We start from the raw sequence: 25,922 nt of genomic DNA, 5'->3' as shown, positions 1-25,922 counted from the left end.
CTGTGATTTGTTGGGGGAGGGTTCTCTTTCTTGAGTTTCTCAGTGGTGCCTTGTTTATGAATCGTTGTTAGTGGCTCATCTTATGAGAGGAAGTGGAGTCAAGAATGAACCGTGTCGCCACCTTGGTGACATCACTCTCCTGGTTCTCTCTTTCATTCATTCATTTAAGTCCTCCCTCTCTTTGTCCTTCCCTTCCTCCTTTCTTCCTTTTGTTGAGGGTTTTCAATATGCTAAGCACTGAGCTAGCTGCTAAGGATGCAGTAGTGACCCAGGTGGGCATCGTCCCTGCTCTTATGGAGTTTAGAGTCTAGAAGTAGAACCCGAAGATAAATAAATACACACAGAAGTTTACATCATGACTGAGATATAAGGAAAAGGACAGGGTGCCAAGACAGAATATTTCTTCAGTGACTTGCCCAGTCCCATCTGAAATAGTCAAGGAATTTTCCTGTTCATCTGACAGCTCTTTGGTATACTTCCCCAACATGTTCCCAGAACTTTTTCCTGAAAGTTTACAGTTACCACTCAAAAGGAATCTAAAATGGAACAGATACTAGGGGTTGACAAAACTTAGAGCCTTTAGATACTTTTATTTCATGTATGACTAGCCTCTTGGGTTTATAACTTCCCTGCTATGTTTGTGGCCGGAGTTTTAGTCTTGCTAAGCAAAGAAGTCATCACATCCCATATTCCGTAGATATTGCTGGCATTGAGTACATGTATTACTGTTTAAAGATTTTGGTTTTAACCTTAACTTCTTTTCTTTTTTTTTTTTTTTTTTTTAATTTTTTTTAATGTTTATTTTTGAGAGAGAGAGAGACAGAGTGTGAGCAGGGGAGGGGCAGAGAGAGAGGGAGACACAGAATCAGAAACGGGCTCCAGGCTCCGAGCTGTCAGCACAGAGCCTGATGCGGGGCTCGAACTCACGGACCGCAAGATCATGACCTGAGCTGAAGTCGGCCGCTCAACCGACTGAGCCACCCAGGCGCCCCAACCTTAACTTATTTTCTAATAGATGCATAGTATTCCTTACATAGAAAAGAAAATGAGGGAAGTGAAGGAGAGGAAAAGTTAAAGGTCTTTCCGTGTTACGTAGCAAAGCGGAGCAGGTGAGAGATTTTGCCTCTGCGTGTCCGTGAAGGCCTTCCTTTGTAACAAAGTCTGTGCATGTAAAAGCAGGAGGTGTTTTATGGTCATCAGTGGTGCCGGTTTTTAAAAATATAGCTATGATGAGTATTCCTTTCCTTAAGTTCTGCTCCAGAACTGATTGGCAAGTTGCCATTGTCCCCTGTTGAGTGATGTGAACAGTGACAATGAGTGTATCAAGCTATATTTCTCCAAATTCTGCCTTGGTATGTAGTTAAAGGGAAAAACGTTTCTGGGAAGTGTGACACTTCTTTAACAGCAAATGGATTGAATTGATGTAGGTATGATTTGCGACGGGGGATGCTTAAGCTATTGTCTAGAGTTGGAGAAGCTGAAGGCATTAATGACTTTACAAAGATAAGACATTTGCTTAATCTGCAGGGTTGGAGGAAGGATTTGGGGATTAAGACGTATCTGAAAATTTACTTTGCTTACCTTTAATGTCTGCCAGTTTGCAGCCCTGCAATGCCAGTTACTGTCACTATTGAGGGTTGGGAGCAGGATAAAGGAGAGACCAAAGCATACTTCATATGAAAGGAAAGATGAAATGAACCCCTCTTTGGTCATTAGGTGTGCACAAGATTTGTTGGTGACACTGACTTGGTCCTAGAGACAGTGGGATTGGCTCCTTGGATCTGAGAATGGGAAGTGGTGAGCCAGCCCGATGGGAGTTCTAGGCAAATCGGAGAGGGCATAAGGATAGAGTTGGTGGTTTCCTTTCCATTCAGGTATAACGATAGCTCTGCACTTTCTTCTGGTGAAAACAAAGTATTTATTTTGATACTTGCAGGTAACCCAGGAAAAGTGAGTGAAAAATTAGCAACAGTGGGATGCTTTAAAATTCGACACTGCCATTGAACGAGTGTTACATTTGAATGATGTGTTTAAAATTTTGTTTTTGGCTAGCCCCCTGGCATGACCTTCTGGAAGTCTGTACCGTACAAAAACTCTTGGCCATTCAGACCTTGCTCCAGCTTTACTTTCTTCCACGTAACTCCTGGATTGAGGGCAAGACTTTTCTGGGAGGCTATCAACACCAGGTTCATCTGTTGAGCTTACGTGGCAGCTGCCTCCCTAGAGTTAAGACTTTAATGAAGCATCCTTTCCCTTGGAGCCAGCCTGCTTCTCCCAGTCTTTCCCCTCCACCCAGGCGGAGAGTGAAGCCTTCTCTTATGATATTGCAAAGTTAATAATGCTGCTCTATTGATTTTGTGAGCCTTTCAGTCACTGGGGAATGCGTGGGGGATGGGCCCAGCACTCACAGCGTGCTTCCTCCAACTCTTTTTCCAGCCCTGGAGCTTTTGTTTTGAATCTGGAAGCTTCCAACGAGGGCTGCATTTCCAAAGGTCAAATGTGCCTGCACATTTTGTCCTTAATGACTTAGCTCTGCCCTGAAGCCCTCACTGAACTCGCCAGCGTTCAACCTGAGCAGTAGGAGCAGTCGCTTCATAACCAGATCCAACTGCTGACACTCCACCCTTGAGAAGTGCCTCAAGGAGCCACGGAGGGTTATTGGCCAGGAGAATGTGGTCATAAATGCATGTCTACAGGAATGGGCGAGGTTTCCTCTTTGCTTAGAAAGCCAGAAAAACATCAACAGAGAGAGACTACAAAGGAGAAAAACATATCCAGGCACTAAACCTTTGGTCCCCTCACCAACAAAACATTTGATGGTTTTTAATGAGGGAATTTTGCCTTTATTTTTTTTTTTAAAGAGGGGGAGATATGTTTTTAAATCCTCTCTTTTCCTCCTTTGTTCTTTCGTCTCTTCCACATTTTCTTTTCCTCTTCTCCTCTTGGTAAACCTGGTGTGCACAGATCAACTATCTCTAAGGAACTGATGCTTCTTTTATTTGATGCTGAGAATTTCTTAACTCATTCTTGATCTTTTTGCCTTGCCTACCAGGCTACTCAGGGCTAAATTTAATTCTGCGCTTGACTCAGTAGCTTTCTTTTTTAAGCTAAGATTTTTTTGGTAATATTTATTCCTGCCTTCTTTTATTCTCATTTGAAGAAGTGTTACATGTGTGCTTTAAATTAGGAGTATAAATCTGTAAAGGAAATTCCTGAGATGATTGTCTAAAACATTTACATTCAGGAATATTAGTTGGCAACATTAATATGACCACTGAGCCTCACTACTGTCTTTTTAGCTCTTAGCTTTTCCCTGAGCTACCACTGAGCAGCTAGAGAAACAGCCACTGCTATTCATAAGTATAAAGGCTGAGGCCAGAGCAAATGGGGGTGTTGAGGAGGGAGGCCTGAGGCCAGAGCATTGTCAGACAAAAATATTTGGCATTTTCTAGGACCCAGGGATGCATTTCTTGCTACCCTATAACATGTACCCCATGCTCAGAACCCCTAGGCTGTTCCTCCCTTTCCAAATACACGGGGCGGGGGGTGGCTTTCATGTGTCTACACTATCTCTCATGTCATATGCTTTTTCTAGAATGTCATTGCTCCTTTTCTCTCACTGATTTTGCAAGGTCTAGCTCAAATGTGATTTCTTCACGTGGCCTTCACTGACCTCTCCAAGAGAGTGAATTGTTCCTTCTTTTTTGTTGCCATAACATTTTGTTCATTCTGTTTATTAGTCGCACGTACACCTTGTTATCTTTAAGTTGTATGCATTTCAGTCCCTCTTTCCCTACTATATGCCATGGGCAACTTGTAGGAGAATATTGAACCCTAGGATTCCCTGAAGTCTCTAGCAAAGCATCAGGTAGAAGGTAGAAGCTCAGTAAATACTGTTTAAGTAATTTAAAAGAGATATAAGATATAGTACCTTCCCCTGAAAGGCCAGCAAAATTCAAATGGGTGTAACCTGCTTATCCTAGCAGAGTTCTTGCTCTCTGGTCATTATCCTGTTGGATAAATCTATCAGTCTGACCCAGTCACCCCAGGGAAGAGCATGCAATGAGAAGTAATAGTGGCTCTTAATTAAGATTTTTTAAAAATCATTTAAGAAGTATTTATTGAGCAGTTGATTATGCCAAACACTGTGCTTTAGCCCAAGGGAAGTTTAAAACTTGGTGCCAGACCTCCAAGCTTTTGTAGATTTGTCACAGTTCTCACTGTCTTCTGTTTGACATTTCATGGTGCCGCCTCTGCAGCTTTCCATTCTGGTGACGAGATTCTTGTTGAGAGCAGGGGTTTAGGCTGAGTGGTGCTGGGCAAGAGTAGCTGAGCAGAAGACTATCAAAAGCTGAGTCCCTCCTTAAATAAGGAGTTTCATGGAAAATTGTGGGAACCGTTTATCATGGTCTCCACCAGGCCCTACAGTCACACTCCTTGACTATTTTACTAATGTATGTGATCCTCCGGGTCCCTGTAGGTATTTGAGTTTGTGAATCCCCACGTAGATTTATCAGGAATAGCGTTGTTAACTTCTGGAGTAAAGCATCGGTAGAAACAATACTTGTCTACTCCAGCGCCTCAAGGACGGCCATGTGGCCTTGTATGATGGGTCCTCATCTAAGAGATAGGATAGAAACTGCAGTCCAGAGTCTGAAATTGAGATACTTGGAGGCATGGTACTTCTTTAGGCAGGGGGATCAGGATAGTATATTCCATCTTCCTCATGCCTTGCTTCCCTTAGGCAAGCAAGATTTGATCATGAGAAGCCAAAGACCAGAGGGGAACTGACTTGAGGAAGGCCAAAGCTAATTACAGAGGAAGAGCTGGTAGAAGGCCTCCCGACTTTGGTCTGTAGTCTTTCCATGCCACTGCATTGCCTTTGACTTTATATATCCACAAAAAGTCCCAAAGTTGAAGGATTTTGATATCTAAGATTGGCTAGGCACAATATCCCAGTGCAACACCTGGTTTTTAAACAAAGAAGGTTTTCTACCACACATTTCTTAATCACGGTAATGTTATTCACCCACTGACCATCTTCCTCTCTAGTTTGTTGCTACCAGATGATTATAAACAAAACCACTTTAAAATTAATGTTTAGGCTTCATGTAGGGAGCAGGGCCAAGTGTCAGTTATGCCCTCGAGCTGCTCTGCTGCCCAGAGTCTGATGGATTCCCTTGGTTAGAGGTGCATAATCTGATAAGAGCTGTTGGCATCCAGGATTCATACACAGGAATGAGATGCTCACTGTTCATCTATTTTCCATTGCTGCTGTATTTCCCCCCTCTTCTTTTTGCTGCTTCTCTTCCTTCCATGTCCTTTTTAAAGCTGCATTTTCTATTTGACTCTTGAACAAAAGAAAAGAGTGATTGATAACACTGGTGTTGAAATGAGCCAATAGCCACGATTCTCAACAGCATTGGTTGGGGGAAATGTTGAATCTGGTTTACTTAAATATGAATTTTAATATTTATTACAACCGGGAAATTTTTTTTAATGTTGGATAGCAGGTTCAAGTTTCCCTTTAAAACTGTATTATTTCTAGTTTTCATATATTTGACATTAATCCAATAAACAAGTAAAATTAGGTTCTCAGTAACAGTTATGATAAGTTTTCTTAATGCAGATCTTAAAAAATGATACTAGCTTCATATCTTCCTATCTCAACAGTGACTCTTGATATGGACATGTTGGAATGATTAAAATCCTATTTACTTTTAACAGTCCAAGCAAGATATGGAGCAATCAGAGAAACCCCAGGAATCTCTCAGTAAAGGGTGGTGTCAAAACCAAGACTCTTCTTCCAGTCTCACCAGGAGAAATTACACAGAGATATGTAGTTGAAAAGCTTGTGAAGTTTGAGATAAGGTGTGGCGTTTCCAGTTTGGGAAGATCCTGAACTTTTGTTCGGAATCCTATTCCTTCATCCTGAGGGATGATGACTTGTTGAATTTTTAGAAGTCTTTTAATTTAAGTTTATTTGTTTATTTTGAGAGAGACAGAGACTGCAAGTGGGGGAGGGACAAAGAAAGAAAGAGTCAGAAATCCCAAGCAGGCTCTGTACCATCAGCACGGAGGAGCCCGACAACGGGGCTCGAACCCACAAAACTGTGAGATCGTGACCTGAGCCAAAACCAAGAGTTGGATGCTGAACCTACTGAGCCACCCAGGAACCCCTGTTGAATTTTTAGAATGTTTGAGATCCTGGTAGAAGATTTAGAGTCGGACCAAAAAAAGCCTAATAGCCAAGAAACTTTTAGCTCTGTTTCTGTATGGCTACAGAACTATGGAAAGCCCAGTTTTCTTTACCAGGTTGGGCTCCCCATAAATAGGATGGGGATTTTAATCCTTTGCTGCCTAGATAGTCTCATGGGGGAACTCCAAAGTCACATGATCAATATTGATAAGCATTTTCAGAAGCTGTACACAAAGGAATTCTCTGTAAAAAAGTATACATCATTTCGTGTGGATTGCATTTAAAAAGTCCCAGTTTCATCTGGCTGCTGTAGTTATGACTCTGTTCCTGATGCTGTTAGCCTGTTTTTGTGTGTGTGTGTGTGTGTGTGTGTGTGTGTGTGTGTGTGTTTTAGAGATAATGGCAGGTTTCTCTAGATCTCTGATTTAGTGGATCATAGGTTGAGAGCTCAGACTGCTTTTAAGAACAGCACAGATAAAGCACTCCTACCTTAGCAAAAGTGATCCTTTCATTCCCATAGTTGTTTGCACACCCTGATAGTGTGGATGACATTTCCATTTTCTTCTTCCGGAAAGCACATTCAAGAACTCACGTTACTGAAGATCAAGCCAAATATGACCAAATTTCATGGCAATCGCAGATAGAGACACGACATCAAAATATATCCTTCATTAAGGCAGTGGCACTGCTGGGGCCCACATTCCAGGATTCTGAGTAGAAAAAACATGTTTTCTTTATAGGGGAGTTTTATTAGCAGCAATGTTCCGGTATGTGGTTCAGGTTAATTAATGATGTAGTCACACTGCTGTCTTGCATGAGTTTATTCCAGCAAGTAGGGCACTAGGAAATTGTATTGGCATAGCCTGTCATGCCAAAAAGGAATCCTTAATTTGGACCATCTCAGTGTTGAGAATATGTCTTAGGAAGCTCTGTCAGCAAAGTAGTTTAAGAATTCTTAAGGTGGGTACTGCCTCACACTGAGAATTCATTCTCCATAACTACTAAGTAGCAAGTCCATTGGTTTCAATGAATACATACCGTTCTAAAATATTTTGTTGGCTGAGATGATTGAGACCTCAAAGACACAGACCACCCACAAGCTCCGGGTAGAGCTGACCCTCATCGTGTAAGGAGATTTGTACCAAGAACCACCTTTTTCCCATGAGAGTTTTTATTAATCGTGAATCGCGGTGGTGTTTTAAAACTTAATTTACGTTGTGCATATGTAGGAACCTTCCTTAGAGGTTGAAACAACAAAGCAACCGGATTGGAAATTAGATTTTCCCCCTTATGCTGCTAATGTAGTTCTTGTTCCATTGGGATTTCCCCTTTGCATGGGCTGATGATTTCTTTGAAACTGTATGGAAATTGGTTCAGACAGGAACAAAGGGGAGAGGGGATGGCAGTGATGATTCAAATTAGTGTCTCTTCTTCAGTGAGAGTCTGGTGTGCCTGCGAGTGCATGTCGTCCGATATCAGCTGAGCCACCTGAGGTTAAGCGAGGTCCCCGAGCTACTGGAATCCAAACTTCAGGGCCCCAGCACTAGATTCTTCCCTGTCAAGTTTGGTTGAATTGTTAATTTGAAATCTGTACGTCGTAATGTGGCTCAGAAATGGGCCAAGCACAATTTTACTTCTCTTTACATGATGGAAAACCTTCTCTTCATTTCTCCCTCGTCTTTGTGCAGCCAGCATGTGAAAGATTCCTACTGCCTGACCTAATGAACAAGAAAGGGAACAGCTTTGTGGCTCTGGAACAACGATAGGTTTAGAGAAAGGCATCGGAAATACATGAAAAGAATCTACATTTCATTGTCGGTGACACACGCGTGCGTGCGCACACACACACACACACACACACACACACACACACACAAACCCGGTACAGCTATATTCAACATTTCACCCTTAGCTCTTGCCTAGTTCAAACGCCATACCCTCTTAATTGGATTTTGGCTTACTTCCAGGTTCAGTGTTTGAGGGCTCTGTATCTGTGAAATAATGATCCCGAAATAAATAGCACCTCTCAGTAGAGATATCTTTTTATGTAAAATTCTTAAAGGGAATGGAGAGAAACGAAATTCTTCTGTGTTTAGGAATTTATGGGAAAGTCACCAGAATGGGCCCAAATAGGGATTTCTGGGGGCCTCGCCTATGTAAATGGAGTGTGGCACTGTTTAGGGTGACAAAAAACACAAGCCCTTGATGACTGCTAAAGTTGAATGAACTTTTTCATTTAAGAGCCTTTCATTTAAGGACTGATGATAGTAAGGATGCCAATGTTGGGGACCCAACTGATGTGACCCTCAAGAGCTTTGAAGACCAGTGGCTAGAATTACTTTTTTCAGGGAGGTCTTTCAAGGTGAAAGAAATGGGAATAAATGATATGATGTGGGTTGAGCCTCTACCTTTAATCTATTCCCTCAAGGCACCAGTTAATAAGCACCTGGTGCAGAGGCCTGGAGAGGGGTGGGTTTTGTTCATCTGAGCGACACTCAGAGCATATGATGCAATATACACTGCTGAGAAGAAATGCCCTTTTGGCATCTGTGTGAACTGGGCAGATCTGAGGAGCCAAGACTGATCTGTCTTGAGAAGAGGCTCCATTTTACTTCTGTTTGATGAATGTGCATCGAGTGTGCATCGAGGAGGAATGACAATGAAGCCTTAGACCTGATAAGGTAGACATTGTAGGCCAGCTTTAGGATAGACCAGTTATTCTTCCCTAGAATTCCAGGACTGATGAATGGCTTTGCTGATTCATTTGTTTATTCATTCAACTCGTATGTTTTGGATGCCTTTTCCAGGTGCTGCGCTAGGTCCCGGAGATTCATTGACTTATGAGACTAAGTCCTACTCTCTTGGAACTTCCAGCCTGGTAGAGAAAGATAGACCATAAGCATGAACACCAATAATTTAGATCTTTCCAGGACTTGGTAAATACTAAAAAGCAAATAAAATGAGGTATCCTGATGAAGAACAAATAGGGTGTTTGGGCTAGTTTATCTAAGCAGATCAAAGGACACTGAATAGGTGACAATTAAGCCCAATAGATTTAAAAGAGAGCAGGTGTGCAGTCTGCATCTGGGGTGTGGGAACAGTGGCGCTGTAGCTCTGAGACAAGGTACGAGCCTGGTGTGTTTGTGTGAATGGGACAGGGGTAAGAGAGGAGGGAAGCAAGGCTAGATCCTAGAGGAGCTGATGTGTTGCGGCAAGGAGGTCCACGTGATGGCAGGCCACGGAAGGATTGGCAGCAAGTATTTTGAGCTGGAAGGGGCTTATGAGAGTGTGGTTCACTCATTTTTATGGAGAAGGAAGTGGAATGCCTGCTCAGGTTCAGTAGCTTAGTGAGTGGGGAGGGGAGAGAGAGTGTGGGGAAAGCAGGGGATTGAATCTGATTCCTAGGTCAGCTTCTTCTCATCAGTAAAGAACAAGAGTTGAAAATAGCATCTTATCCACTTGTCTTTATTGCTTCTCTTTCTGGTGGCTTCTAGAGGTCAGAGGAGAAAAAAAAGCAAGTGGCAGAAGAGGGAGACACTGTCCCAGGTGAGAAAATGGTTTTTACTTCCTACCCAGGTACATATTCCCAGGGTTGTCCTGTGGCCTTTTGTGAACCTAAATGTGCCTCACAGTTGAGAATACTGGATGTAGCTCAGACAGGAAACATTGAACTATTTCTTTTTCAAATAAAAAACACTGTAGAGACAAGTAAATATCACCTATAGCTAGATCCTAAAATACTGACATATCCTGTAGGAAATGTTGGTAGTAAATGCATACACAGTGTTTCTGATGTTCTTTGTTCTAAGAAGGAAGAATTTTTGGCTTTCATCATACTGTTGTACTCCTGCCTGCTCAGGATTGTGATCACCATTGACTTTTGACTGGCTTGTTTGGGAGTTGCTTCATTCATTCATTCATTCATTCATCTGACAAATGCTCGAGATAGGCCATGATGATTCAGGGACTGCTCCAGGTGTCTTTGAGGAGCCTCCATTCTAGTGAAGTTTACATTTAGATGTGAGGCTGATACCCATGGTGAAGCAGAGAATTAGTTTCACGGCATCCTTTGCAGAACAGAGTCCAAGGACCATTTTCTTCCAGAGTCTCCAACCTCCTTCCTCTCACCTCCCCCCCCCCTCCCCCCCCCCCCCCCCCCCCGCGGGGCAGCAGAGCCATGGGTCAGTTCCTTCGAACCTGCTCTGAAGGAGCCATTCTCACGTTTCACCCTCTACCCTTCCACTATGATTTCACAGCATCATAGAACTCCAGACTAGTATGGTAGGTTCCTTATAAGTCCAACCCATTCACTTGGTAGAAGAGAAAACTGAGCCCCCAGGGAGGCAAGTTGCCCAGCTAGAGTCCCCTGCTTTGCTTAACCTTTTATACGCCACAGGTTTATTTTACTTTGATAATTATTTGGTGTTTTTTATTTTCCCTTTCTCTGCCATTGTTATATTTGTTTATATTTACCATCTTCTTGGAAGTGTAGTGAAAATAACACTAGTCAGAGAATAGCTACAACATACATAGTGTATGTTTCAGGCCCTGTTCTAAGCACTTGACATATGTCAAGTGATTGGGACTTTCACATACTCCTGTGTGGTGGTTGCTACTGTTAGCTATTTTACAGATGAGGAAACTGAGGCACAGAGGGGTTAAGTAACTTGCCCAACAATGATGCAAGCCAGTAAGTAGTTTAACCTGATTTTTGACTCAGGCAGTCTAGCTCCAGGGCCAATATTCTTAGTCCCTTGTCTTCTGCCCCTCAGTGTGCACAGGGCTGTCTATTTCCTTAACTGGGGTGGGCAGTACAGCGGCACATATATGCAGTCACCTTAAATATTTTGGGGAGTTGATTCTGTGTACCTCAACTTAAGTAAACGTACAACCATCCATGTCAGGAAAAGTGACTTAGGGCTTGTTTTTGTTATATTTTTGGCTGCCATTTTATACCATCTGAGGAGTAGAGTAAATACCCCTCCTAGTGCTCCCAGGTCATTCCACAATGGAAGTTCCTGAAAACTCTCTTGGATTTGAAAATATCCTCCATGATCACCAGCCACTAAATCGCGTCTGCCATAAGGGGGCCCTATGGGATTTGAACCTGTTGTTTTTGGGATTCAAGCTTTGTGTGTGTGTGTGTGTGTGTGTGTGTGTGTGTGTGTGTGAGAGAGAGAGAGAGAGAGAGAGAGAATGTGTGTACACACCCATGTTTTTGTACATTGTACATGTGTGCAACTGTGCTTTTTGGGTAAAAGAAACACTCATACATGGATTTTTCAAGGGGGATTAGGGGTAAGGTATATTTAATTAATCCAAATGAAAAGGATAAAGCAGTGTTCCAGAAGGGAGTCAATGAAATGAGTTTGCTTTAACAAAAAAAATCCCAGTAGCCTGAGTCAGCCTGTGCGAGTGATTTGGGAGAGGCAGGGGAGATGATGTAATGGGTTCGGCATGTTCCCATCTTGGCCACTCAGTGCAAAGGGGCCCCGGGAGTTTGGGGAGGGTGTGTGCATGTGAGTGCAAAGTTAACGGGAGCGGGCGGGGGTTGGGTAAGAGTGGGTTGTAAAACAGGATTAATAACCCCTTGTCAGACCTTTCCCTGTTACTGTGTTTTTCAGTAATTTTGGTTTGAATGAAGGCTCTCTAGCCAATTAATGTTTATTTGTTTCCTTTGGCAAGACCCGTTGGGGGAAGGGATGAGATTGGTGAGTTAAAAATTTTTTTTTGTTTGTTTTTGTGTTTTGGAAGAAGAGGCAAGTAATGTGAGTTTGGGTTTTCAATGAAGGCTCCCCTACCCCTCCACCCCACCCCCTTAAGAGGCAGGAGGCAAGACACGACCAGCTGGTGCCTTGAACTGACACAGGTGCAGAGGCTGTGGGGGGTGGGGAGCCAAGAATAATTACAGGTTTCTGAAGCATCAGGCCCTGCCTGACACAAGCGCTCATCGAGAAAACTGCTCTTTATGGAAAATTAATGGTGAAGCTGAAAAACTGTCAGGGCCATTGTTGTTCTTGGGAAGCCATCACTCCTCAGAGGGGAAGCCTTCTCCCAAGGCCTTGGGCTGTCATCAGCGGTGGGGATGGTGGGCCTCCCTTCCTGAGCAAGGCCTGGCTGGCACTCTTCTGTACAGTGATGGGTTTTTCCTTTAGGAGTGCCTCCTCTGCATTTTTCTTCTTTCTTAAACCTCACTGTCAGCCCAAATCTAGATCTTTGGCCCAGTGTAGGATGATTCTTCATTGACTGTTAAAGCACGAATTTCATTTCGTCCATGAAAGTGTAATGACCAAAGCAGGGGCGTCTAATGAAACTTGTTTTCAAGCTGTAAATGAACACATGGGGTTTCCTCCCGTGTATGTCGAACTGAGTACGGGCTTGGTTTGGTAGCATATGCACACATCTCATGGGATCCAGCTGTACGTGAGCCATGGTGTCTCTTGACCACTCATGAGTTTGAATTTAGTTCTAGCCCAGCAGCCAAGTAATAGCAAGTGACTCTTCTTAAGGGCTGGTGGAGGGTAGGTGCAGCAATTGTGGGTAGAGGCCAGTGTGACGGACTTTGGATCAGTATGTTGAAACAGGTGACGTCTGGAGAAACAACTCTGAACCAAGGTAGGAAGCCTTTTCAGGGCATGGGCCATCCTGTCCCTTGTGGACACTTATTTCTGAGGATCATAGACATTCTGAAGGAGGGAGTCCTTTTCCAAGTTGTTGGAGGTGTGGGGGACTCCAGTGCCTTCCTTCAAGGAGCGTAAGACCTGGGCCCCCGCTCTGCGCAGGTTATGTGATTTTACAACTCACCTTAACATTTAATTTGGCTTTGAGTTGTTTTGGGGATTTCTTTTATGCGCTGCAACTAAGGAATCCTTGGAAGATGAAAGGGGTATTGGAGGCGGCCTATTTCAAAGACAGCACCCTCTCCCCAGGCCTTTAATCTTCTCTCTTTCCTCCCCCACCTCCCCAAGGAAGAATATAGAAACAAATATTTTCTTTGTATGTTTAAAATAATTTTTTTTGGTTATTTATTTTGAGAGAGAGAGAGAGAGAGGAAGAGAGAGAGAGAGAGAGAGCAAGTGGGGAAGAAAGAGAGGGAGAGACAGATTCTGAAGCAAGCTCTACACTGTCAGTGTGGAGCCCGATGTGGGGCTAGAACTCATGAACGATGTGATCATGACCGGAGCTGAAATCAAGAGTCAGCCGCTTCACCCACCGAGCCACCCAGGCAGCCCTGTATGTGGAAAATAGTTTGGGAGAGGAGAGATGCTGAAGAAGTTTTGGTACACATTTCCTAACTCTCATGTTGGTTTAGAATTCAATTAATTTTCACTGCATTGTCTGTCCGAATTTACACATTACCAGAGGGAAATACTTAATTTGGTTTCATCTCCAGCAACCGGTTGATGTAAGAAACAGAGGGAAGGAATGCGATCTGACATTGTAGTCCCATGGTTGTTTCGTGGAATTCAGCAGTTCTGACAGTGATGTGCAATGCTGTTGCACCTCTGGGGTGTGCTATTGATGTGGTTTTGGGGTGGTTGTTTTTTTTTTTAGCCTAATAGCTAAAAAATTCAGGAGGAGATTTTTACTTATACTGTATATTTACTTACCTTTATTTTCTAGACAAAATCGTTCTCTCCTAGCCTTCCACCTTAATATTTCCTGGCAATGAAAGTCAACAAAGAGTGAATATTTGTTTAAAAGGAATCATTTTTGGGGTCTTATGTGGTTGATTCTTGTCACTGGCTCATACACAGTCTCTACCATGGGTTAAACTTAATATTACATTCTCCTCCTCAAACCCGCTTTAAAATGTTGAAACCCAGGAAGATGTGCAATAAAGTCCAACTACTTGGTGTCTGAGGTTCTCCAGTGGGCTTAAATGAACTTATTAATCATAATCATGGTGCTTCTTATCTCTCCACTCACTCCCAAGAAAAATGGTACCAGAACTCTCTGACGGTGCTGTCCACTTCCTTTCCCATCTGTCAACTCTGACTTAATTTTTAAAAACTTGAAACATGTCAGAACCATTACATCATATCATCCTTTAAAGGGGAAAAAAAAATCACAAAATTCCCATGCATATCAAGCTTTGCAGTCCTACAGAGTTGGTTTCAAGAGTCAGAGGAATACAGATTTTGCTAAAAAGTATAAAGTATAAAAAGTATAAAGTATACATAAAGCATAAAGTATATCTAAGAAGGAATTAGGAAAAAAAAGAGTATTTTAGAAGATAATTTTTAAAAAGAAGCTCAAATTACCCCACTATCACTGGCTTATCTTGTGTCACTTTTATTTCCATCCTGGGATGTGTGTGAAGATTTTAAAGTGCAAAAAAGTAATTAAGCTTTGGGACAATCCCAGGAGAAAGGTAAGGGATTCATCTCCCTGTTTCTGCACTTCACGCTCTTTGGGGATGGTGGTACCATGGTTAATAGCACGTGACAAAACCACACATAATAAATATCGGAAGGGGCTCCCATGGGTAGCCGGATGCAGTTACTTGCATGTGCAATTACCTGGGTGAGCATTCTTTCTGGGAACAGAGTTCACCTCTTCCTTGCTAGAAGCATCGTCACCATTTATATCATCACCATCACCATCATCATCATCATCATCATCAATATCATCATCATCAGGTCCAGGTCTGATCTCAGAAGAACATGACTTTGCAAGTTTCCATGAAATAGAAAACGATATATCCTTATATTTTTGCATCTATATTCTTTCCCCAGTTTGCTTGATCTCTTTGCCCTTTTAACTCTTGGATCTTTTAGGTGAATGAAATAGGTAGAATGATTGGGATTAAGGGTAGCTGGCTAAAGGGACCACAAATGACTGACAATTAATTATAAACATAGGTAGTCGTAGGTGGCATTTTATTTAATTGACTCTATACTATTCCAGAAAAAAATAATTCACAAAATGCGATTTCTTTTCTTTTCTATCTTGTGTTTGATTCACCAACTTGAGTATTCATGGATACAAAGACTCCAAATAATTAATCATAAGGACACAGTAATGAGTGATGGCAAAAATATTGGACCAATGGCTTTATCTTATGTTCACATTAAAAGACACAGAAATGAAAACAAGAACTTTTTATGTTCTAAACACTTGGTTTGTAAAGGAGGAGACATTGAGGAGACTGGACTAGAGTGTGCCCAACTGACTATGGATGTAGTTATGGTGGTGGTTATGGATGGGGGTTGTAAGGAGATTTTAGCTCATTCTTTTAGAAAGTTCTAACTCTTACAACTTTACACCACTTCGAACACTTAGATATCTTTGCCACCTGAGATAATAAGGGAGAAGTTTATTTCTGAAATATTACTGTTATTGTTTGAGTACTCATGTAACTTAAGGAGTATGATCATTGCTTTTAAGAAGGTTGTAATTTTTAAAAATTAATTTATTAAATTTTCTTTCTTATTGAGAAATGATCGACATGCATTACTGTGGAAGTTCAAGGTGCACAGCATGATGGTTTGACCTACATATATTATTACCACAGTAGGTTCACCCATTATCCATCTTCTCATATAGATACAATAAAAAGAAAGAAATGAGAAGGAGAACACTTGTGATGAGAACACTTAGGATTTACTCTCTTAAAAACTTTTCTGTATATCACACACCAGCGTTAGCTGTAGTCATCATGTTTTACATTACATCTCTAGTTCTTATATATCTCATATACCTTTTGACCACCTTTTCTAGTATCCTCTCCCCCGACCCTCTGCCTTCAGTAACCACAAGTCTGATCTCTTTTTCTATGAGTTTTGTTGTTGTTTTGTTTGTTTTCAGATTCCATATATGAGATCATACAGCATATTTCTTTCTCTGTCTGACTTATTTCACTTAGCATAATTTTTGCAAGGGCCACCCATTTGCCACAAATGGTAGGATTTCCTTGTTTTTAGTTAATGTTTACCTATTTATTTTGAGAGAGAGAGAGAGAGAGAGAGAGAGAGAGAGAGAGAATCCCAAGCAGGCTCTGCGCTGTAAGCCCAGAGTCCAACACACGACTCATTAGCACATACCGTGAGATCATATCCTGAACCAAACTAAGAGTCAGACACCTGACCAACTGAGCCACCCAGGCACCCCGTATTTCCTTGTTTTTTAACAGCTGAATAATATTCCGTTGTATATATACTCTACAACTCCTTTATCCATTCATCCAGTAATGGACACTTAGGTTGTTTCCTTATCTCAGCTATTAAAAATAATGCTGCTATCAACACGGGGGTGCAGATATCTTTTTGACTTAGTGCTTTTGTTTCCTTTGGATATAGTCCCAGAAGTGGAATTGCTGGATCATATGGTAGTTCTATTTTTAATTCTTTTGAGGCTCCTCCATACTGGTTTTTTTATAGTGGCTGCACCAATTTATGATCCACCGACAGTGTACAAGGGTTCCCTTTCCTTTGCACCCATGTCATGCTGGCATGGGTGTAAAGAAAACATTCAAGAATGAAGCATAGGAATAAAGCTCTTTGACGTGGGCTTTGGTAATGATTTTTTGGATATGACACCTAAAGCAGAAGCAACAAAATGAAAAATGAAGAAGTGGGACTACCTCAAACTAAAAGCCTCCTGCACAGCAAAAGAAATCATCCATAAAGTAAAAATAAAACCTGTGGAGTGGGGGAAAAATACTTGCAAACCTTGTACTCAAGGAGTTAATACCCAAAATATATGAAGAACTCGTACAACTCAATAGCGTGAAAACAAATAATCCAGTTTAAAAATGGGCAGAGGACCTTAATAGGTGAACAGGTACATGAAAAGATGCTCAACATCACTAGTCATTAGGAAAATGCAAACTAAAATCACAAGGAGATTATGATCTTAATAAACCAGGCATACCATCAGTCTATGGACTCATAGATTCATTTTGGAGATACTGTTTATTTGTCCAGGATTGAGGAGGTGTGTATTTCAACACTTGGCAGTCAGCATATTTTCTTAACTCTATTTTTTTTTTCTAGACCAAGGTTCCTGAAGAAGATAGACTATGTTGAACTTTGAATGAAAGAATGATTAGTGGGAGGGAAGTTGAAAGATTATGTCAAGCATATGAATACGAGGGAAAGTAAAGAGTGGAAAAATAGGTAAAGAGAATCTTTAGGGGAGGGTTGTAGGGGAAATGGCAAAAGTGACTGGAGATGTTTGCAGTCCTGAATGACAAATTTCATACAATTGATGATGAGAGAAGGACAGGTTTAATGAAAACCATTTGGTAACCTTGGCATCATCATGCCCATATATGGCCAAGTTTCTTACATATTTCTTGATCCCATTAAAGTAACTACCTCTTGCCAACATTGGGAGATTTGGGGGAACTTAATTTGTGCTACAAGACTTGGGTTATTCTGTTCTCTGTCAATTTCTGCCTCCAGAACCTGTCACAGAAGTTGTAGGCATGGCAGTAATAGGTTTGAATTTTTTTCTTTTTAAACTAAGGCTTGGGTTATCACTTTTAATAAGCATGTTTCAGTAAGTACTATGAACAAAATGGAGAGAGTATTAAAAAAGATTTCAGGATGATCAAATTTTAAGATGACTTCAAAACCAATTTCAGTTGATCTTATGAAACTAGGAGAAGAAACCACACATTTTGAAGTTGAGATGTTGGAGTGTCTTCACAAAGCTCATTTGGACCTCATAAATAATAAGAAAATCACTTGGTACTTGGGTACATTTCCTTCCCGTTGCTGACTGTAATGGATTTTTGAAGGAGTGGAAGTTGATCCAGCGGCTCAAGTCTTAAGTTGTATTGTTAGGTCAGGTTGAGGGAAGTCTCATATCTCCCACATGAAGTATTGGAAAGGCGTAATTTATGTAATTCAATTGACATCTGCTGTCTCAGAGTTGGGGTTTGCTAGCTACAGTGTCATTGGGACAGAGTAAATCTCTGGTTCTGGTAGATAAACAAATATTTGAACTTTACATCCAAATTTGCAATCTGGAGACACTCCTAGTTTGCTAATGGTCGTTTCTTTTTTTTTTCTCTTTCTCTTTTGAAATTATTTGAACGTACAGAAAAGTTGCAAAAATTGTGCATGAGTTCCTGTATACATTTGCCCAGCTTCCCCTAATGTTTCATGACCGTAGTACAATGATCAGAACCAGGAAATTAACATTGATACAATGCCATTAACTAATCTGTTTACTTTATTTGAATTAAATGATTTTTCCCATCCATGTCTTTTTCCTATCCAAAGTCCATTGCATTTAGTTATCATATCTTCTTAGTCCCCTCATCAGGGACAGCTTCTCAGTCTCCTTTGTTCTTCATGATCTTGATATATTTTTTAAAGTTTTTATTTATTTATTTTGAGAGAGACAAAGACAGTGCAAGTGGGGGAGGGGCCGAGAGAGAGGGAGAGAGAGAATCCCAGGCAGGCTCTGCATTGTCAGTGCAGAGCCTGATGGGGGCTCAAACTCACAAAACCATGAGACCATGATCAGAGCAGAAACCAAGAGTCAGATGCTTAACTGACTAAGCCACCCAGGCACCCCTGATCTTGATATGGTTTAAAGAATACTAGCCAGTTATTTTGTAGCATGGCCCTCTGTTTGGGTTGTTCTGATGTTTTCTCATGATTACACCGAGGTTATATGTTTTTGGCAGGAATGGAATAGAATAATTTTGTGCCCTTTGCAGCCTGTCATACCAGGGTACAAAATATGATTATGTTTTATTACTGGTGCTGCTGACTTTGATCGTATATTTAAAGTGGTGCATGCCAGGCTTCCTTACTGTTAAATTATTATTTTTGTTTATGTAGTTAAAATATATCCACCTTGTTGGGGGGGGGATACTTTGAGATAGGCAAATATCTTGCTTCTCATTATAGTTTCATGTACTAATTTTATCATCCTTTGGTGATTCTTGCCTGTAGTCATTGTTACTTTTTTGTTTGCTTAATGGTGATTTTCTATTTCCATCATCACTTCTATGTTTATTAATTATAGTTTTATTAAAAGGAGAAGCTAACCCTTTCCATTTGTTTATTGATTCAACTATTTATTTCTATCACTATGGATTCATAGATATTAATTTTATTCCATGTGTTAAAAATACATTATCACGATTCATTGCTATTGCTCATATTGTCCAGATTTGGCCACTGAGAGCTCCTTCAAATTGGCTCCTGAGTCTTTCTGACATATCTCTACCACTTTATGAACACTTCCTTACCTTCCAGTACCACAAGATAGTCTAGGCTCATCTTGTATTTACTTTGCCCCACACTTTGAATCAACTGTTTCTCCAATATGCCCTGGTTCCCTTTATTGGATGATGATATTTAGAAACCAAGATCTGTATAGTAGGTGCGCTCACTGCTACCAAGGTGTCTTTGCTTGTAGACTCTTCCTATAGACAGAGCTAGGAAATATGTATGTAAACCCCCACACACATATACATGTTTATTTCTATATAAACCTCTCTCTCTGTATATATGTATTAACATCTATGAGTAAATTCCAATTAAACATCAGAGTCATTTCTTAAGGGAGTCCTTGTAATCATTAAAGAAAAACATTGGAGATAAACTTTCTCTTTGGCTTATAAATAATCTAACATTAAAATTCTCATTCTTGACATTTTATTTCCCAGCACTTCTGATGAGTTTCTGATTAACAAAATCTTCTCTTCTCTCTAAGTAGAATATTATAAGAAGTGGATTTCTCAAGACAAAAATCATTACAAAATGATTTCATAGGGTTATCCAGCACATCCTGATGGGTACTCCTGCTTTTCTGATTCTCAGATGGAATAAGAATGCCCTGCATTAGAGTTGCAGATGATAGCTGCTCTTAAGTGGTCCAGCATTTCCCACATTTTAGTAGATGTATCTCTATCTTTAGATCATTAGTGTGACCTGTGTGCCCCTGGGATTTAAACTAGGGCATACTGGGTAGATTTTTTTTTAACTTCCCAGAAAAGTATGTAAATGTGTTTAGAATCTCTCAGTTGCCCACAACTCTGAATATGAAGACATCTGAGCTTCCTAACGATCACAACAATTTCTTAGTGGCTTTCAAATCTTCGAGCTAGAAAGTATGTAAGAAGACATGACATACAGAAACTCTATCAAAAGACAGAGGTGACTATGTTGTGAAATAATCTTTGTGTGTGAAGCAAAAAACTGCCTCAAGGACGGACAACTTATCATCCATGATTCAGCTGATTTTTACCCAGAACATATCTGTGTCTCAAAGATCTGGTTCATCAGTTTTGGGCAAAGCTGAAGAAGCATTACAGTTACGTTCCAGAAGACATGTATCAGTGTTCATTTCTAAGATTGCTGGCCTCAGCATGGTCCAGGATAGGGTGTCAGGAGATGACTTCTGTGGAGTGGAGGAGATAGAATAATCAAAGTAAGAGTATAAAGTTGATTTTGTCCTTGTTTGATAGATATTATATACCTTCTGGGTGCCAGGCACTGTGCTTGGTAGGTAAGGGTTTTAAAAGAGAAGAGGAGCTTAAAGGGAGGCTTTAGGAGTAAGATTCAGAAGTGAATTCATTGCATCTAAGCCTGAGGGTTTCATTATTGGAGAGAGATAAATGGCAATTTCTAGCAATGAGATGGACAAAGGGCAAAGACATTTTTGAGACCTGGAATTCAGAAAAGGGGCAACTGAAGATAATGCAGATTTCTAGACCTGAGAAGGTGGCAGTGTTGGTTTCAAATATGAAGTGATGGGAAGCTAGCTACTCAACCAGAGCTATTATTTAATCAATAAGTAAAACAGAATCAAAACTTACTTTTCCCACAAGCTTTTCTTGATTAATACCATTATATTATAGAATGTAAAATTCATTGTCCACTCATCCCCTAAGAACTCATCAATATACTTTATGTTATGTTATTTGGTATCACTTTGCTTTGTAAATTCATGTCATTTTTAGCTTGTAATTTCTTTTTTTTTTTTAATTTTTTTTTCAACGTTTATTTATTTTTGGGACAGAGAGAGACAGAGCATGAACGGGGGAGGGGCAGAGAGAGAGGGAGACACAGAATCGGAAACAGGCTCCAGGCTCTGAGCCATCAGCCCAGAGCCTGACGCGGGGCTGGAACTCACAGACCGCGAGATCGTGACCTGACTGAAGTCGGACGTTTAACTGACTGCGCCACCCAGGCGCCCCTAGCTTGTAATTTCTTATTCCGCACCTACCTCACGTGGCTCTAATAATATCTGCTTCCAACACACAGAAAGCCTTGTACCTTGCTGTGAACACAGTAGTTGAGTGAAAACTTGTGACATGAGTGTTGAATGAAGATTAGACTCGTTCATTAGTTTATACTATTAAAAGTCAACAGTGAAAGCCAAAGTTAATTCATAGTTAACAATCTTATTTTGTCTTATTCGCTAATGCAGAGTTTTACCATAAGGCTGATTAAAAACCAATCTTTTTGGTAACCAGACTTACTGTGGTGATCATTTTGCAGTGTATACAAGTATGGAATCATTATGTTATACACCTGAAAATGATACAATGTTATAGGTCAACTATACCGCAATAAAAAACACTAACAAAAAATAAACAGAAGACACAAGACAAATAAGTGTATAACCAGTGAGAGACCATAAGTAGTGATTCAAAGATTTTGAAGTTTAAAGTTTATACAGTGGTATTAGATACTTTGGCAAATAGGAAAGAAAACTTCACAGGTAGAGCTTGGGTTATTCAGAGAGGAGGAGTGGAGTGAGACGAGCAAGGAGGAGAAGTCGGGCATGAGATGTCATGAGGATACAGATGGGGACTGGAAGCCCCGAAGGGCAGGCTGGCAGAGAATATACCAAAGGCAGTGACCATCAATGGATTCTGATTTAGAGGTTAAGTACTAAGCCTAGTGCAAATGCAGCTAGAACCTTGTCAAAATAGGGAAGCAATGGCAATGGCTATTGCATGCAGTCTAAGAAAAAACAGGTAAAATGCTGACATATGCACATGGTAAAGAAGCACAGTCTATATAAAATCCAGACAAAGAGCTCTGAAACTGCATGGTTCTATGATTCTATATCCGGGGAAAGGTAAACGCCACTGATAGTGCATCACTGTTACAAATATATGGGAGAATAAATGGGATAAGAGAAAAACAAAGACAAAAACAAAAACAACCTTTTGAAGTGTCACCAAAATAAAATCCTTAACATACACAGCACCATGAGGCATATCATTAAAATCTATTCTTAACAGAATAAAAGCCTAGATTCTGAACACTGGTTGAAATCGAAGATGCTCTACGGAGGCAGTAAATTAGGAGCTAGTCTCATTTTAAATTGGTCATCAGTGTTTCTTTGTCGGAGCCCAGAAACCAGAGCAAATTGAGCTGATGGTGCAAGTTAGTGGGATTTGAAAGTGAGGAGAGCTTTCTAGTACAAACTTAAATATCCACACTGTTGCCACAACAGCATTTCCACCACCTTACAAAGTCTGAGGAGCACCATGGGTGAAGATTTGTTGCAACTCTGAACTCTTCAGTTTGCTCTATTTCTTTACCAGGTGAAAGCTTTACGTTGAAATCTATTGGGTCCTATCTTTTAGCAAGTCAAATAGCTGTGATTGAACCTATTCTTATCACATAGTCAGAGGTACTAAACCATTGTAATGGGACTCATGCTTCTTGCCACAAAATAGGTAGCAATCGTATTTTGAATAACTTGCTGTACACAATGGGAGTTTTGTCTTATATATCAAAGATTCTGTGAGAGGCATTCTTGAGAACAGTGTCTGTTCCTGCCAGCTAGGGAATCCGGGACAGAGCTTGCTGTTGGCGCATCGTGGCCGAGGTCACCTGTTAGTTTGGGTGGGTATGGTTTGTTCTTCAGGGCAGGTTGGAAAATTGACTTATTTTTGTGGCTTGCCCCCGTCTATTTGAAAAACGAACGTGGAGTACGGGAAGTCTTGTTTTGGTATGAAAAACTTTGTGTGATTCTATTTGCCTCTTGCTTACGCGGGAACTCCTGGGGCTGCTTGGAGCATCTCACCTGCCGACTTGGGTGGTAGGGCAGGAGATGACTTTAACCCCGAATATTCTCTGGGATCCTGACCGGGCGAGACAGCCCTTCTGGGCCTCTAGCTCCCCTTCATTAAACTCACATGATGTGGCCCTTAGGAACCCTTCAGAAGCCTTCAGGGAGTAAATAACAGGGTCAGACCTTCCACCAAGAGAATTTCAGACTCCGGCCGCAAAACCATTCTCTGTGTCTCCCTGCTCTGCCTGTCAACATGTGGCCTCATGGTGTTCTTTGCCTCTGATGGCTGTTTCTCTCCCTCCCGCCTTCCCCCCCTGCAGACATGCCTTGAATTGGAACGCTACCTACAGACGGAGCCCAGGAGGATCTCGGAGACCTTCGGTGAGGACTTGGACTGTTTCCTCCATGCTTCTCCTCCCCCGTGCATTGAGGAGAGCTTCCGGCGCTTGGACCCGCTGCTGCTCCCCGTGGAAGCCACCATCTGCGAGAAGAGCTCGGCCGTGGACATTCTGCTCTCTCGGGACAAGTTGCTCTCTGAGACCTGCCTCAGCCTCCAGCCAACCAGCTCTTCTCTCGACAGCTACACGGCCGTCAACCAGGCCCAGCTCAACGCAGTGACCTCATTAACGCCCCCCTCGTCCCCTGAGCTCAGCCGCCATCTGGTCAAAACCTCACAGACTCTCTCAGCCGTGGATGGCACGGTGACGTTGAAACTGGTGGCCAAGAAGGCTGCGCTCGGCTCAGTAAAGGTGGGAGGGGTGGCGACGGCGGCGGCGGCCGTGGCGGCAGCGGGGACAGTTAAGAGCGGACAGAGCGACAGCGAGCAAGGAGGGGTTGGGGCCGAGGCGTGCCCCGAAAACAAGAAGAGGGTTCACCGCTGTCAGTTTAACGGGTGCCGGAAAGTTTATACAAAAAGCTCCCACCTAAAGGCCCACCAGAGGACTCACACAGGTAGTGGTACAAGTTGGCCGCACGTGGTTTCTTCTTCCTCCTCCTCTAGCCTCGCGGTGGGAAGGGCGTCGGGGCTCCGAGGAGCGGCCTCGTGCTGCCTCAGGGGGTGGGAGCCAGGCCCGAGGGCCGGGGGGCGGGGCAGCTGAGGGACACACGCGTGACCTTGAGCCCCCGCAGAGGCCCCGGGTGCAGGCCCCGGGCTGGCCGTGCCAACCCCGGCGTGGAACCAGGCGGTTCCAAGGATGCCCCAATGGGGGGGCTCCGGCCGTCGGGGCACTTGGCACCTCCCGACACTCGTCGGTGTTTCAGGAGTGTAGTTCTGCAGCCTTGATCAACCGTGGAATCTGAGGAGGCCCATTTGAAAGAATTCACAGTTACGCAAGGTAGTCGGGGCGTCCCTGATTTTTCGTCAAAGTCACCAACAGCAGGAGGGTTTCAGAGTTCATTAGATGTGATCATTCTATAATTAATTGGCATCTCCTCTTTTGCATTGTTCTCTGGCGCGTGCTTTATGGGGAGATGGCAGAATTGCTTTTTAATGAGCTTGTTACCGAGAAGTTGCTAAAGTGATTACATCGCTATGTGTGTGGTAGGGGAGGGCGGGGACTGGCGGGGACTGTATATTTTTCTCAGGACTATCTGCGTGATTCCCAGGAATCGTAGTGATCTTTGGAGCAATGGGATAATTTGGAAGAGTGGGGTTTATAGCGAAAAGAGTGAGATTGGCATTTTCCTTGACACCTGGTCTTCGTCGTGTGCTTTGAGACGCACGCTTAGGGATGGTGTTTCTTCTTGGCGTTAGCATCCTAGGAGCAATTACTGTCATTGGTGGCTTTTAAATGAGTCCCGGCTGTATCGCCTGTGTGGTTGTGCATACTGCTTGTACACTGCAACTGAGTAGGGAAGAGCTCCAGAAGCAGAAGCAGCAGAGTGAGAGTGTAGCCAGAGAGAAATGCGTGATTGGATTTGAGCCAGGAGAAGTGGCTGGCGGGAGTTCTTTTTGGTCTTGTAGCTCGTCTTCCTGGTGCTCTGCGGTGGGTTTTGGTCTGTGCCACCAAGGACGTGTGCAGTGAAGAGTTCATTGGCTGGAAAATCAGAAAAACGAACTAGCTAGTTTTGGTTCTAACCCTGCCACTAACTAGCTCTGTGACCTTGAGAGTGTCCCTTTGCCTCACCGGGACCCGTTTGCCACGTCTGTCACGCAGACTGGCCTAAGGCCCCTTGCGGCTCCGGTGCGCTGGGGTGGGGGGGGCGTGAAATGCTTTTGTGCAGGACAGGAGTACTTCCCTGAAGTAAGATGCAGCATACATGTCCAGAAGAAATCACCATTTTGAACCTCAAAGCCATTCCCATGGGAGCATGAGAATACATTGCTTCCTTGCTATACAGGACTGAGGCACGTACTCCTCCAGTTCTGCACTTAACTGCCTATGTAGCTCCTGCTCGGTTCATGGGACGTGACTCCTAACGTGACTCTTGAACCCCACAGCTCAGGCCCACTTAGGGTTCCCCGTGAGGATTTGGGTCTGAGTTGTCCACTCCACAGACACCAAGGCTAACATCCCCTGCGAGAGTCAGCTTTCTTTCCCTCCCTGAGAGTGTCCCGAAGGTCATCATTATTTATATTTCTTTCTTCTCAAGTCAACGAGGAAAGTAATGGCAAGACCTTGCAGTGCTCCCCGGGCTTTCATTGGTGACTCACTTCCTGTTCTCCTCAGGAAACCCAAGAAAGCAGGATGAGGCAAGAATGCTGAGCTTCGTTGGGGGCGTG

General features: G+C 42.4%; 1 protein-coding gene across 3 annotated transcripts in view; it reads left to right on the top strand.

Moving 5' to 3' along the window:
- KLF7 (Kruppel like factor 7) overlaps positions 1-25,922 on the top strand; it is a 92,115-nt gene that overhangs the window by 20,567 nt on the left and 45,626 nt on the right. Inside the window, exon 2 of one of the 3 annotated variants that reach the window (XM_043577625.1) lies at positions 23,521-24,151. In XM_043577625.1, coding sequence (XP_043433560.1) covers positions 23,521-24,151 — 631 coding nt within the window. Of the gene's footprint in view, positions 1-23,520; positions 24,155-25,922 lie in introns of all 3 variants that reach the window. The other 2 variants (XM_043577626.1, XM_043577624.1) reach the window with 2 other exon arrangements.

This window comes from Prionailurus bengalensis, chromosome C1 (genome assembly GCF_016509475.1).
Source record: "Prionailurus bengalensis isolate Pbe53 chromosome C1, Fcat_Pben_1.1_paternal_pri, whole genome shotgun sequence".
Lineage (NCBI taxonomy): Eukaryota > Metazoa > Chordata > Mammalia > Carnivora > Felidae > Prionailurus > Prionailurus bengalensis.
The sequence above is the reverse complement of the archived record's forward strand: the minus strand, read 5'-3'. Positions and strand labels throughout refer to the sequence as shown.